General features: G+C 38.7%; 2 protein-coding genes across 3 annotated transcripts; one reads left to right on the top strand and one right to left on the bottom strand.

Annotated features, from left to right (window-relative positions):
- Positions 1–528: 528 nt before the first annotated feature.
- Positions 529–2,407, bottom strand: LOC132858597 (trichohyalin-like). Its single transcript, XM_060888991.1, has 2 exons — positions 2,348–2,407; positions 529–1,642 (listed from the first exon to the last, which is right to left on the bottom strand). Exons 1-2 carry the CDS (start codon positions 2,397–2,399, stop codon positions 1,107–1,109), a joined length of 588 nt encoding a protein of 195 aa, XP_060744974.1. The 5' UTR covers positions 2,400–2,407; the 3' UTR covers positions 529–1,106.
- Positions 2,408–7,425: 5,018 nt separating this feature from the next.
- LOC132858595 (E3 ubiquitin/ISG15 ligase TRIM25-like) lies at positions 7,426–11,329 on the top strand. Of its 2 annotated transcripts, XM_060888988.1 has the most exons (7): positions 7,426–8,132; positions 9,135–9,230; positions 9,342–9,575; positions 9,764–9,946; positions 10,034–10,043; positions 10,246–10,305; positions 10,577–11,329. In XM_060888988.1, exons 1-7 carry the CDS (start codon positions 7,533–7,535, stop codon positions 11,101–11,103), a joined length of 1,710 nt encoding a protein of 569 aa, XP_060744971.1. In that variant the 5' UTR covers positions 7,426–7,532; the 3' UTR covers positions 11,104–11,329. The 2 variants fall into 2 exon arrangements, with proteins under 2 accessions (XP_060744971.1, XP_060744969.1); XM_060888986.1 differs by lacking the exon at positions 10,034–10,043 and having other exon boundaries at positions 7,428–8,132; positions 9,764–9,923.
- The last annotated feature ends 4,323 nt before the right edge of the window (positions 11,330–15,652 follow it).

Here is a 15,652-nt window from a genome sequence, read left to right on the forward strand (position 1 = left end):
AGTATGCAGACCAATAGCTGATGATGTAAAATAAGTTAAAATTTTACATTGGTTCAACTCAATTAATTATCTTTTTTTAACATAAATGAGCATAAGGTCATAACAATAAATGTTAATTATTTGTTTGTTCAGGTGTACGTTAAAAGTTGTACATGTAGACGTCATTTGTAATGATGTCGTTTGTTTACACGGGTGTAGCTTAAAGGTTGTTCAGTAATAATGTTCTAGATGTTTAAAAGTCTTATGTGACACAAACACACACTCCCAGGTAATAAATGGTAATAAGACTATACATTAATCCCCCCACCCCACCCCAAGACATCCTCAGGATTTCATCAACTTAAAACTCTGTTCAAAGGTTTTATTATTCAAATTTTATTATTTATTATTCATATATACACATGAAATAAACAGGGAAAAGATCTGCTAGTTTAATCACCTATTTTACACATTTGTACACACACACAATTCTGTACAATGTAAGAGAGTGTGTGTGTGTGTGTTCTCAGATATCTACTGTCCCCAGTGTTAAATCTCCTCTTCTCTCCATCAGAGTCTCTTGTCTCATCTGAGCTTCTTTATCCTCGCTCTCCCTCTCTTGATTTTTCTTCATCTGCTGCCTCTCTTTGGTGTTTTTCTTCTTCTTCTACTTCTTCAGCTTCATCCTGAGCTTCTGGAACCACGGTTTTTCCACCATCTAAGGAATCCTCTCCATCCTCTCCTTTTCAGCTTCAAACGTTCTCAGTTCATTAATTTTTTCCTCCAGAAACTCTTCCATGGCTCGAATCTCCAGCTCGAATCTCTCTTGATTTTTCTCCTCCATTTCTTCTTTTTTTGCATTCCTCTCTTTTTCTTCATAAAGCTCTTTCTTCATTTCCTTTCTTTCCTTCACTGAATCATTAGTCACTTCTGTAGAGTGAACCTCTCTCTCCTTGCTCTTTATCAGCTCCTGTCTCTTTCGCTTTCCGTATGAAGAACAGTGAGCGACTGCGTCCAAGATATCGATTACCTGTTCGAGCACCAACTGTGTCTTTATTTTAACCCTTTTCTTCACCAGAACGTCGATCACTTCTGTCGACTGAGCTGCTCTGGCTTTTTACTGTCTCTCAGCTGAGAACTCCATCTCTTTCTCCAAGTACCGTCTTCCTCTTGCAGAGCTTCAGCAACCAGCCAACCCTCATCATCTCAGGATCCATAGTTCTGGCTTTCTGCTTAAGTTCTTCCACAATTTCTTTCAGGTCATTCAGCTCTTTTGTCATTTTCTCCAGCTCTGTTACTTCTTCAAGAATTATTTGCTCTACTACCTCACAGTGTTTCCTCCAGCAGCCTTCAGTTATCTTCTGTCTTTTGTCAAACCGCTCTATCTCCTTCTCCGTGTTCCTTCTCTCTTCCTCTAACTGGAGCATCAAGCTGTCTTTATCAGCCTGAAATCTTCTTCTCATTTCGTCCCTTTCCTTCAGCAGAGCCTCCATCTCTTCCCTGGTCTGAGCTTCTCTTGCCTCGTTCTCTCTCCGATGGAGCTCCGATCTCTCTTTCTCCGTCATCATCTTCTCCTTCTTTCCTCCAGCTCCAGCACCAACCTGTCTATCAGCCTGGAAGTGTTTCTCCATTCCATTCCTTTTCTTCAAAAGAACCTCCATCACTGATCATTTCAAATGAGAAATCATTAAGAAACAACATGAACATGAAAAACAGGAATAAGAATCAAAACATCAGAATCATTAAAAAGTTGACACCGATTTTACACAGACTTTCAGACACAACTTCCACACTTCCTTCTCATAGTGTGAGCCATGAAGCAGCATCGAGTTCTCTGCAAAGGAAACTTGTGTTATACAAACAGATCTTTTTTATTTCTCCTGTTTGCCTGAATGTCCTGTTAGCTTCTCGATCATTTCCACAAACGTACGAACGCGTATGTAAGAGAGCGATTTAATCTGCAGCTTCGTCTGAACACAGTGTGAGTGTTTGTGTGATCGTCACGTTCAAATTCAAATTTATTTTTATATCTTATAACAATTCACATTGTCTCAAAGCAGCTTTACAGAAGTATAGAAACAAAATGAAAAAGTAATTTCTCACTCATTAAAATGAAGATACTATTTATCTCTAACATCTAACATATGTTCTGATCATACCAGTGTCCAGGACCACTGTACTGCCGCAAATTCATAGAGGAAAAACACGTTGGCCAGCGGCGCTGAGCGCGATCTTTCAAACTTCAGTACCATGGTCAGCGCCGCTGGGAACGAGAGTGAGGTGGAGGGGGTACAGAAACCTCCATCTGACCTAAAACCCCAGATTGCCGGCTGAGCCTACACCACGCTCCTGGAGAGGATTGCTTCACCTTGCTGCTGCCGTCCACCCTCATTCTGCCTAGGCTGGGTGCCTGGATCCATGCACAAGAGCTCCTATAACCCCTGGAAAGAAGCGACATGTTTGTTTTCACTTTATCGCTGGTTTTCTGCTGCACTAAATTGCAGAGGCACCTTAAAGAAAAATAAAACCACCACACAGTTTGTTCTAATTCCGTCTCTGTGCTTGTTCTTCCGTGTTCCATCCCTCAGAGTGCCCTTCAAGTTTTAAACTGTCAGACTAAAATTATTTCTTTTTTGCCTTAATAAAGTGTGTGAATTTAAAATGCTGTAGTTAAATTGAAACTTTTTCTACTGGTCATTGTTTAAAAAGGTTAATAAAATTGATGAATGATTGATTATTGATTCCGAGTGATATGACACATAATATGGATGATTAACTTTCCAGCTGTCACCCAGCACTAACTTTATATGATTACACTTTATTATAAATGTTTTCTATACAGTGACACCAAAAGTGTATCACTAGACCAGTGTACTGATATCAGACTGTGTCTCTGAATGTCATCGTACTGTATGTGTGTTATCTTCCATATGTTCATAAATTATAGTGCTGAATATGTGAATATCTCCTATTATGCCACTTTACAGCTGCACACTGTTTATATCTTTTTTGCACTTGTTTCTTGTCCGGGTCAGAGTTTACTAACTTAGCATAAGGAATTAATTGTATTAAGTTTGTGCACATGACAATTAAAAAAAAAAAATTCTAATACATTTTTCTAATACATCAGATTCAGAAATATATTTAATATCTAAATATCTATATTTTCAGATACTAAGTAAACTATCCTCCAGTTTTAAAGGATAATTGTTAAATGGAACAATGACATTGTTCTGGGTGTTTATGAGTATAACTATACATGATGATATGATACATTAAGGCTGTTGTGTATCAAAAAAACATCTTCAAAGATCATTAGAGAATGTTTTTGTCTTCACTCAACTCGACAGGATTGTTTAACTTGAATCGAATCACTTTTATCATTGCAATCAAACTGTACTGAGTTCACTTGGAAGCAGACTGTGATGCAGAGGCAAAGCTTCAATGCAGCTCTTTAAGCAGATGAGACACATCAATCACAGTTGGGTCCCAACCTCAGATAATCCGATCTCTGTCTGTTTCCATGTGAACTCTAATTTGGACTGAGGAATGTAAAAAAAAGCATTTTAAGCCAAAACCTAAATCAGAACTGTGGCACACTGCTGAGACTCGGTTGCTAAGACAAGCCTGTAGAAAGGCTGAGCGGAAGTGGAAAAAGGACAATTTACATATCTCCTTACAGCTTTTTAATGACAGTCTGTCAGCCTATCAGCAAGCTGCCAAATCTGCCAAGGCATCTTATTTTTCGGATTTAATTTTACGTAATCACTCCAGACCAAAGGTGCTGTTTTCAGTAATAAATTCTGTTGTTAACCCAACTGTATGTACTTTATCTGTAGCCTCTGACACTCTGTGAAAGCTTCTTGAGGTTTTTTAATGAAAAAATTGCAAACTTGAGATCTACAGTTAACTCACTATCCGTTGAACAAATAACTCCTTCACTGGCACCTGCCACATGGGCTGCCTTTAAACCCATCTCTCTTCAATTACTTAAGGACACCATCGATAAACTGAAACCATCTTCTAGTCCCCTCGACATCATTCATCCAAGATTTTTAAAAATGATTATTGATACAGTTGGGCCAGGTTTAGCATCATTTTTTAACAAATGTCTTTTAACCGGCTGTGTCCCAGATGAGTTAAAAGTGGCTATTGTCACGCCTCTCCTCAAGAAGCCTTCACTCGATCCATCTATCTTAAAAAATTTCCGCCCTATATCTGCCTTACCTTTTACATCTAAAATTTTAGAAAAAATTGTGTCCGACCAACTTCAGTCATTTCTCACCAATAACAGTTTGTCCGACAATTTTCAATCTGGGTTTAAAACTGCTCATAGCACTGAGTCTGCTCTTCTGAGAGTGCTAAACGATATTTTTTTAGCTACTGACACTGGAGATTCTGTGGTTCTAGTTTTACTGGATTTATCTGCAGCATTTGATACGGTTGACCACTCTATACTTATCGCTAGATTAGAGTCATGGGTGGGACTATCAGGCACAGTTTTAAAATGGTTTCAGTCATACCTATCAAACAGAAAGTATATAGTTAAACTGGGTAACTTTTCCTCCTCCTCTGCCCTGCTGTCGCGTGGTCTTTCTCAAGGTTCAATTCTGGCACCTTCCCTGTTTTCCCTGTACATGTTACCACTGGGCTCCATTCTGAGGAAATACGGAGTGTCGTTTCACTTTTACGCGGACGATACCCAAATCTATTTACCTTTTAAGAAAAATGACCCCTCATCCATTACATCCCTTTTACTGTGCTTAGATGAAGTTAAAGCTTGGCTAGCCCAAAACTTTCTGTTTTTAAATGAAGATAAAACTGAGGTGATAGTGTTCGGCCCCACAGAAAGTGTAAAGGTCACCAAAACTGACCTAGGATGTCTTTCCGTCTTTAGGTCTCCGCAGGTCCGGAATCTGGGTGTTCTCTTAGTCCTTAAAATTTGATAAACAAGTTTCCGCTGTCATTGGATCGAGTTTTTATCAGCTACGCATTTTATCAAAAATCAGGCACTTTTTAACTGATAAAACCATAGAGATGGCAGTACATGCTCTAATCACATCTCGTTTAGACTACTGTAACTCTCTATACTGCGGTGTTGCCAAAAAACAAATTAACCATTTACAATTGGTTCAAAATGCTGCTGCCAGATTTCTCCTAAAAAAGCGCAAAAGCGAACACATTACCCCTCTTCTGAGGACTCTTCACTGGTTGCCTATTGATTACAGAATTCGTTTTAAAATACTTTTATTTGTTTTTAAGGCCCTGCATAATCAAGCTCCTATTTATCTATCTGAGTTATTACATCCGTACTCCCCTTCCAGAAGGCTAAGATCAGGCAACCAGAACCTCCTCTCTGTTCCCGTTTCTAGACTCAAGCGTAGAGGGGATCGAGCTTTCTCAGTAATTGGGCCACAGCTTTGGAATGATTTGCCAATAGAATTAAGATTAGCACCCTCTCCGTCCCTCTTTAAGTCCCTTTTAAAAACGTATCTCTTTTCCTCTGCATTTCTATAGTTTTCCTTTTGATTCTCTTCTTACTGTTTCTAATTGTTCTATTATTGCTTGTTTTAGTGCTTCAGTGTGTATTTTTTCATTGTTCAATTCTATTTCGCTTTTTATTATTTCTCCTGTCTTAATATCATTTTTTTTCTTATTTTTCTACGTATTTTTTTTTTTTTTTTTTTTTATTATTATTTATTAACACCTGTTATTGTACAGCACTTTGGTCAGTCCTGTGGCTGTTTTAAATGTGCTTTATAAATAAAGTGAACTGAACTGAACTGAACTGAATGTATTGGCTGCACCATTTTCCACTGGACACTCGGATTTCCAACTAAGAGCTTTCCAAATTGTCTCCGTCTCCCAGCTAGGACACAGAAGTTGCTCTATAAATGTCCGACTCAATATTGAGGACCTTAAGAGACTCTCGGCCCAGCTCAGACTCAACTGGCTAAAGACTCTCTTTCTCTCACTCCTCATTTCAACCATAAATTTATGGATAAATTTATATATTTAAAAATGTATATCCTGAATACATATACACATGTAGTGCTTTATATTATTTGTATATATAAAGCACTACATGTATTTTATATATATATATATAAAATACTGCCAAATAAACTGCCAAAAGAATGCAAAATTTTGTGTGTATATATGTATACATATATACGTATACGTATATATATGTATACATATATACGTATACGTATATATGTATATATATATATATATATGTATACATATATACACACAAAATTTTGCATTCGGATTGGATTGGACACATTTATCCAAATGTTACAATGCAGACATATGTCACTATTATTAGTAGTAGTAGCAATAGTAGTATTAATCTGTCTTTTAATGCATTATGAAATGTTAAAATAATATATTAATAACACAAAGCAAACATTGTGATTACTTTTCATAATTAAATGTAATCATGTACTATGTAGTGCCTTATTAATGCATTATAACAGGTTACAGTCACTATACATATGGACAACACAGATCATTTCTAACAGCTGTGTGTTCATGTGGCCATAAAGGAACAAATTTATTCCTGTATTTATTTATTTATTTATTTATTTATTTATTTATTTATTTATTTATTCTCCACTGACTTCACTGTAATATTCTATCATCTGTGCTGTATTGAGATGTGTATATTGTACATAATGGCCACTAGAGGGCAGTGTAATGCTACCAATACAGTTAAGTTGTGACTGTGTGTAACACCGTAAGCAGATAATAAACGGGGCTCCGAACGGGATACTCGGTGTGTAAGTCTCATTAATAGTATAGTAACTGTATAATATAAGACCTGGGTGTTATATTATACAGCAACTTGTCTTTTAAAATCATATCACCCATAATACATAAGCCTAGTGGTTAAGGTGCTGGACTACTAAGTGTTTCATTCTATCCTCTATTATAAACAGAATGGACGGTTAACACCAATATAGTTGTGTACACTTAGTTTTATTGAACACAACAAACCCAGTCTGTACTCTCAGATATAAACAACGTGAGACGACTGGTGTCACACTTAATACAGTCCGTGCTGCAACAACAACCATCCCAACACCAAGCGGAAGGTTGTGAGTTCGATTGCCATGTCCACCAGGTTGCCACTGCTGGGCCTCTGAGCAATGCCCTTAACCCTTAATTGCTCAGTTGTATAATAAAAAAAATAAATAAAATTAGATAAACATGTAAGTCGCTCTGAATAAGGGCATCTGCTAAATGCTTAAATGTAAATACAAAAACAGCCTTAATTCCACTTTAGAAATTGCCAAGCTGGAGATTCTGCACTGGTTTTAATATTATGGCAGATCATAGTACAGCCTGTGTATGTGTTTTTTAGGGGGGGGGGGGGGGGGGGGGGGGGGGTTAAAGTCTGATCTCCTTTTCTCTGTAAAGCCACACCTCCTCTTTCTGTTACACTATAACACACTGAACCAGGAAGTTCATTTCAGAAAAAACAAAACTTATAGAACTCTCTCTCTCTCTCTCTCTCTCTCTCTCTCTCTCTCGCTCTACGCAGGAAAATGGCAGAGGCCAGTATTTCAGTAGATAATTTTTCTGTGGATCAGTTCAGCTGTCCAGTGTGTCTGGATCTCCTGAATGATCCAGTGACTACTCCCTGTGGTCACAGTTTCTGTAAGGTGTGTATTAATACTCACTGGGATCAGGAGGATGTGAAGGGTGTCTACAGCTGTCCTCAGTGTAGAGAGACTTTCACTCCAAGGCCTGTTCTACGCAGGAACAACATGCTGGCTGAAGTGGTGGAGAAACTGAAGAAGACTGAACTCCAAGCTGCTTCTCCTGCTCACTGTTACGCTGGACCTGGAAATGTGGAGTGTGATTTCTGCACCGGGAGAAAACACAAAGCTGTTAAGTCCTGTCTGGTTTGTCAGGCCTCCTATTGTGAAGATCATCTTAAACCTCACTATCAGTCTCCTGCCTTTAAGAAGCACAAGTTAGTTGAAGCCTGTGCAGAGCTCCAAGTGAAGATCTGCTCTGAACATGACAAACTGATGGAGATCTACTGTCGTACTGACCAAAGCTTCATCTGTTACTTGTGTATGATGGAAGAACACAAAGGTCATGATACAGTTTCAGCTAAAGCAGAAAGAACTAAAAAACAGGTGAGAACTGGATATTAATATTCTTTTTTAAGTCAATTTCTACAAATTCTATTTTTAATCTAATTTCTATTGAGGTGATCTGATTGGTTATATGACTGTCATTCAGTGTAAGGTGGATTTTTAGTAAAAGTCAAAGTGTGTTTTATAAAGACGTGTAAAACAGGTGAGACCAGTCAGTGTACTTTAAACAGCCAACGGCATGACAATGACGACGATGATGATGATGATGATGATGATGATGATGATATTTACTGTAACACGGTCATGTGCCACTTTATTCTGATTTCAAAGTCTATTTTGTTTTACTTCTAAAAGTGTTGAAGCTTCTTTAAGACACATTTATGTTTACTTCATATTTATATATGCACACACTACAAATTCAAATTAGAATACAAATTCAATTTATTTTAACAATTCCCGTTGTCTCAAAGCAACTTTACAGAAGTATGGAAACAGAAGAAAGAAAAAAATAAATATATATAAGAATAAAAAAAGAATTTTTAAAAAATAATAATAAATTAATACACATACGATTCAAGTTTAAAATTAATTTAAAAATATGAATTTACAATGTAAAATATTATATATCTACATATAACACATGGTGTAATACCAGTGGAAGATGTTTAAGGTCATTTTCGAGTACAAACAACACCTTCAACTAAACGAGTGAGTGAAAGTGATTGTGGAAATGTAAAAAGAACCCTGAGCTGGAGATCTGGGAAGCTTCTGCTCAGAGTTTGGTCTAGATATATTTGTCCTGATCCAGGTTGAGGAGCCTCTGGTGGTAACCAGGAGAGTTCACCCTGGTGGGACTCCACATCATCACAGGGCACCATGTTAAGAGCAGTCTGATATAAAGAGATCAGCAAGAAAGGAGAGGGTGATGAGTGTGATGATGTGTGCTGGGGACAATGTAGTAGTTTCTTATTTAATTACAGCTACAATTCTTTGTATTTTAGTTTTATTTCTATTAATTAAACATATTGTATTTGGTCTCAGAATGAGTTAAAGGAGGATCAGATGAAATCCCAGCAGAGGATCCAGGAGAAGCAGAAGAAGGTGCAGGAGCTGAAACAGACTGTGGACATTATTAAGGTGAGGAGGAAACTGAGAGATTCACATAAACACACATTATAGAGTCACTGTGAGATAAAGAGTTGATTTTTAAATGGATCTGTGTGTGTGTGTGTGTGTGTGTCCTTACAGACATGTTCACAGGCAGCAGTAGATGACAGTGAGAGGATCTTTACTGAGATGATCAGCTCCATGGAGAAAAAGCGCTCGGAGGTGACGGAGCTGATCAGAGCTCAGGAGAAAGCTGAAGTGAGTCGAGCTGAACGACTCCTGAATCAACTGGAGCAGGAGATTGCTGATCTTAAGAGAAGAGTCACTGAGCTGGAGCAGCTTTCACACACACACGATGACATCCACGTCCTCCAGGTAACACTCACTGTCAGATCTACAGAGGGCGCTGTTCCTCACAAAGTTTCCTCCTAAAAGCTCATTACAGCAACAAGAAATGTTCCTGTCTGAGATCACAAGTGTGTCTTTGTTCTGATTCAGTCTGAGATTCATTCGTTCCTCTCGTCCACTTTTCTCCTTCTCTATGATGTGTTTCCTCTCTGTAGAGTTTCCCGTCTCTCTGTGTTTCTCCTGGATGTGACGACTCACTCAGCTTCACTGTCAATCAACATCTCTCATTTGATGGAGTGAGGAAATCTCTCTCAGATCTGAAAAAACGAGTCGAACAAATCTGTGAGGAGGAATTCAACAAAATCAGACCAGAAGGTGAACAAACAAACATTGTTTCTGTATCACAGTAAAAAGAGCCATAAAATTCATCTAACAGAAATAAGAAGTAAGCAGGAACAAGACTGCAGAAAATCACACAGTATTAGCATCAGTCTTGTAAATGACATCAAGATCAATTTAGCAGATAAACAAAGTACAAATCTTACACTTTTGGAGAAAATCGTAGCTGATGAATAAATTGAGATGGTGACGTTGTTGACTTCTGAAATAAAAGTGAGGAAGCAAATTTTTCACATTCACACATTAAACTGTTTCCACGTCATTTTTCTGTCTCCATTTTGTCTCTGTGTCTCCAAAGCTGCAGCAGTTCAGATGATTTTGCCTTCAGAACCAAAGAGCAGAGAAGAGTTTCTGCAGTGTAGGTTTTACACACACACACACACACACACAAACTCACACACAGACACACACACACAGACACAAACTCACACACAGACACACACACACAGACAGACACAAACACACAGACACACACACACACAATGTTAAAATATCTGTATTGTTGATCTAAATCTGATCCATGTTTATAGAGCTGCATTAGGAGGATAGAAACACAGACAGGTGTCTCACACACACTTATTATAAATCCTGTGATTAACATCTAACATGTGGACATTTTATTACTGTAGATTTCTGTTATCTGACTCTGGATCCAAAAACAGCACATCGTCAACTCATTCTGTCTGAGAAGAACAGAGTGGTGACATGGAGTGAGACAAGACAGCGATACTCTGATCATCCAGAGAGATTTGACTTCTATACTCAGGTGTTGTGTAAAGAGTGTGTGTGTGGACGCTGTTACTGGGAGGTGGAGAGGAGCGGTGATGTGTTCATATCAGTGTCATATAAAGAGATCAGCAGGAAAGGAGGGGGTAATGAGTGTTTGTTTGGATACAACAGTCAGTCCTGGAGTCTGCAGTGTTCTTCTTCCTCTGTCGTTTTCTGGCACAACAACATTAAGACTGAGCTCCGAGGTCCATCATCCTCCAGAATAGGAGTGTATGTGGATCACAGTGCAGGAACTCTGTCCTTCTACAGCGTCTCTGACACCATGAGGCTCCTCCACAGAGTCCACACCACATTCACTCAGCCTCTATACGCTGGAGTCTGGATGTGTAGTAATAACACATCTGTGAGGTTTTGTGATCCAAAATAAAATGTTAGTAAAAGTGTTTATAAAAACTATAAGTGAGGTGTGAGATTGAATTTGTCCCTGAGCTACACTGGACATTTTGTGTGCAGAAACTGGAACAGTAATGAATGCAGAATGTAGAAACAGACTATTTAACTGTATGCACTATTAGGATGGGTTTATTATAGTTGATATAAAAATGTTCAATGTCTCCTCAGAAATAATAAACTTTACTCTTTTTGTTTTTTTATGTGTGTGTGTGTGTTGGAGGGCTCTCTGAGGGATGGGGCACGGAAGAACAGGCACAGAGACGGGATTAAAGCAAACAGTGTCGGGGTTTTATTTATCTTTAAGGTGCCGGTGCAATTTAGTGCAACAGATAACCAGTGGGCTTTAAGGAACCCTTCTTCTTCTTCCTTGATAATTAATTAAATTTTGTTTAAACATGATTATTTGAGAAATACACTGTGTTTTTCTTCAATATGTTTCTTGTTACTTTCTTTGGAAAGAATGGAAGATCCAGTAAATGCTGTTTTATGTTAACTAGTCATGTCTCCTCTTTATTATCGTAGTGTTATTCGTAAAACTAAGAAACTGAGAAAACCACAGTGTTTGAAAAACATCTGCACACATGAGTAGTCTACAAATTAGCCAATGTTGGTAGATGGGATCGCCAGACCCTGCAGCGAATAGTGAGGACAGCTGAGAAAATCATTGGAGTCTCTCTTCCCTCTATCATGGACATTTACAAAACCAGCAGCATTGTGAATGACCCCACACACACCCCTCACACACACTCTTTACCCCACACACCAGTGTATTGCCTTTTGTGTAATGTCTTGTTTGTTTTTTTTTTTGTTTGTTTGCACTGTCTTTTGTCAGGAATGTCTTGTTTGTCTTGTCCTGCACTGTTTGCACCACGTTAAGCTCGGTAAGCGGGCGGGTGCACTAATGCTAATGCTAAAGAGGCGCTAATGCTAAAGGGGCACTAATGCGAAAGAGGCGCTAATGCTAAAGAAGCGCTAATGGTATAAAGGCGCTAATGCTAAAGAAGCGCTAATGCTATAGAGGCGCTAATGCTAAAGAAGCGCTAATGCTAAAGGGGCACTGATGCTAAAGAGGCGCTAATGCTAAAGTTGCACTAATGCTAAAGAAGCGCGAATGCTATAGTGGCACTAATGCTAAAGAGGCGCTAATGCTAAAGAGGCGCTAATGATAAAGGGGCACTAATGCTAAAGGGGCACTAATGCTCAAGAAGCGATAATGCTATAGTGGCGCTAATGCTTAAGAGGCGCTAATGCTAAAGGGGCACTAATGCTAAAGAAGCGCTAATGCTATAGTGGCGCTAATGCTTAAGAGGCGCTAATGCTAAAGAGGCGCTAATGCTAAAGGGGCACTAATGCGAAAGAGGCGCTAATGCTAAAGAAGCGCTAATGGTATAAAGGCGCTAATGCTAAAGAAGCGCTAATGCTATAGAGGCGCTAATGCTAAAGAAGCACTAATGCTAAAGAGGCTCTAATGCTAAAGGGGCACTAATGCTAAAGATGCGCTAATGCTAAAGGGGCACTGATGCTAAAGAGGCGCTAATGCTAAAGGGGCACTGATGCTAAAGAGGCGCTAATGCTAAAGTTGCACTAATGCTAAAGAAGCGCGAATGCTATAGTGGCACTAATGCTAAAGGGGCACTAATGCTAAAGAGGCGCTAATGCTAAAGAGGCGCTAATGCTAAAGAGGCGCTAATGATAAAGGGGCACTAATGCTAAAGGGGCACTAATGCTAAAGAGGCGCTAAGTGAGCTATATGGGGCTATTAGCAAATCTCAAGTCAGTGCTCCCTAAATTCCATCAGTATGTGGACTTTGCAGGTACTCTGTCTATCCACGGCCGACGTGAGGAGAACTCTATGCACAGTTAACCCACAGAAGACTGTTGTCATGCTCGTCATGAGGCACAGACCCAATTACCTCCCTCACTGGACCCCCTACAGTTCGCGTATCGTCCAAACCGCTCCAGGGACGATGCCATTGCAACGGCCCTTCATTTAGCCCTCACTGAGAAAATCATTGGAGTCTCTCTTCCCTCTATCATGGACACTTACACCACAAGCCATCAGACTCCTTAATAACTGAACTATACTGAGCACAACACACACACACATCAACTGTATGAACTGCACAGTCCTACACTAAATACACACACTTCCAGTATATATCCATCAATCTGTTTACATGCTGTTTTTTGCACACTTTTTGCTATTTGCACATTCTTTCTGACATTTCAGTCGATTGCTGTTTTGCACAATACGTTACATTATCTCAGGTAACTGCTACTATAACACTGTGTTCATTCCAGTATTTCTGCACACGCAATATTGTTGAACACACAGTATTTACACTGGCGCTGTTTCTGTTTATTGTCTTTTGTGTATTGTCTTGTAATTTTTTGTCCTGCACTGTCTGGTCTGTCTTGTTTGTCTTGTCCTGCACTGTTTGTACCAGGTTGCACAGTAACACTTTATGTATCTAGGACTAGATACATATTTATTTATTTATCTTTAAGGTGCCGGTGCAGTTCAGTGCAGCAGATAACCAGTGGTAACTTGAAAACAAACTTGTCCCTTTTTTCCATGGACTATAGGAGCTCTTGTGCAGGGATCCAGGCTCCCAACCTAGGCAGCATGGGCAGCAGAAGCAAGCTGAAGCAATCCTCTCCAGGAGCGTAGCGTAGTCTCAGCCGGTAATCTGGGGGTTTGGATCAGCTGGGAGTTTCTGCAAAAGGATATCAGAGAGATACAGTCCATTAGGAACGCCCTCTTACCTCCCTTTAGCCGCTGAGCCTAGCTTTCTGCTGTGCGCTCCTCCTGGAAGGCGAATGTTCCTGCGACGCTCCTGATTGGCCCGTGCTTTTTGGCGGGAGTTTCTGCCGCCCCGCCTCACTCTCATTCCCAGCGACGCTGACCATGGTACTGAAGTTTGAGAGATCGCTCTCAGCACCGTTGGCCAAAGTGCTGAACCGCCACCTGTTACACTCTCTCTCTTCTTGGCTGCCGATGTAGAGGGCGAAGAGCGGTTCTTTCTCCATGAATTTGTGTCAGTGTGCGTGCCGCTATCACAGTGTGTATGTGTGTGTGTCTGTTTTTGTATGTGTGTCTGTTTGTTTGGGATGAGGATCATATTACAGAAATTGTTGCTGTTTAAATTAAATATATATTAAATGATATGTAGGCTATTTTTAAATCTGTCTTTTCTACAATATTTGCTGTATATTTTCAACAATTTCTGCAGCAAGGATGGATGGACGTCAGAATTCCAGACAGCTAAAAAAAATGAGTAAATAATGTATGTGGAAGAAAGGAAAAAGGTTTTTCTTCTTTTACTGTGTAGTCAGGTGAAAAGTATCAGCCTTATTAAAGAAAATAAATGGATAAGTGTCCTTGTTGTTGACTGTGTCAGACATCAGCTTTGAAAAGTGTATATGGTCACAATTTCTATAATGAAATTTGAATTCTATTGATGACACACAATCATACAGGAAACCACATGCATGGAGCTGCTATTTACAAGAGTCTGTTTTATAAAAGATATAATCCTACAGAATAGGGTCAAAAAGGGGAATTTAGAAATATATAATCCAACAAAATAAAGCAAAGTAGAATAGTTTAAAAAATCTATTATAAAGTAAAATGAGATCAAGTGATTGTTGTGAAAGTGTTGGAGTGAAAGTGGTGGCTGAGCTGATCTTTCCTGTCCTGATAGATGACTGTAGTAATGTCAATATGACAAAGAATAAAAAAGCAGCATGAAGAGGAAAGAAACCTAATAACTTCACTTCATTTGATAGATTCACATTGTTGTTCTTAGAAATCAGATAATCCTGAGATTTACACAGATATATAGACTGTGATTAAAGCATGAAGATACCAGTGTGAATATATTTTAGCACAAACATTAGAGCGAGGCCTCTTGGGGCTGAAACGCTCATATCTTAAAATACTAGTCAGGACGTGTTGAATAGAATAAAATGATTGTCATGTTGTGTTGTGGTTTTGTAGGTCAACATATGGTTATATATGTTAGTAGTGTAGTGTATAACACTGAAGGATGCTGTAGGATGAGTCCTGTGATGTCATAGATGATCCAGAACACAATGACATCATCACCATTTACATTTAAATTGTTGACATTCAAATTTAAACACAGTGAGCGAACTTCATCGAGCAAGCGACTATTTAGAGACACTTATACTATTCACGATTTACCCAGCATACGTTATTATTTTCATACAACACACACCACACTTTTCATACAACACACACCACACTTTTCACACAACACACACCACACTTTTTACACAGTAAAATTTCATTTGCACAAATTTGACTTTTCAAACGAGGCACATCACACCATCAAGTTTGGAAAATGGTAAGTTTCCTGATTATGACTTTGTTGATTAGTAAATTTTAAAAAAATATTTACATTTAAATATATCTAATATTAATCTTGAATTTTTGTATTATATTAATCTTTATAATAAACTTTTGTTTTATGTTTATGTTCTGTAAAGCTGCTTTGAGA

This window comes from Tachysurus vachellii, chromosome 15, assembly GCF_030014155.1.
Source record: "Tachysurus vachellii isolate PV-2020 chromosome 15, HZAU_Pvac_v1, whole genome shotgun sequence".
Taxonomy (NCBI): Eukaryota; Metazoa; Chordata; class Actinopteri; order Siluriformes; family Bagridae; genus Tachysurus; species Tachysurus vachellii.

Coding starts and splice junctions, on each gene's coding strand:
- LOC132858597 (XM_060888991.1), bottom strand. CDS start 2,399: ATGGATCCAGGCACCCAGCCTAGGCAGAATGAGGGTGGACGGCAGCAG. Junction 1,643..2,347: donor GGGTGGACGGCAGCAGCAAG/GTGAAGCAATCC, acceptor TGAAATGATCAG/TGATGGAGGTTCTTTTGAAG.
- LOC132858595 (XM_060888988.1), top strand. CDS start 7,533: ATGGCAGAGGCCAGTATTTCAGTAGATAATTTTTCTGTGGATCAGTTC. Junction 9,231..9,341: donor AGACTGTGGACATTATTAAG/GTGAGGAGGAAA, acceptor GTGTCCTTACAG/ACATGTTCACAGGCAGCAGT. Junction 9,576..9,763: donor ATGACATCCACGTCCTCCAG/GTAACACTCACT, acceptor TCCTCTCTGTAG/AGTTTCCCGTCTCTCTGTGT.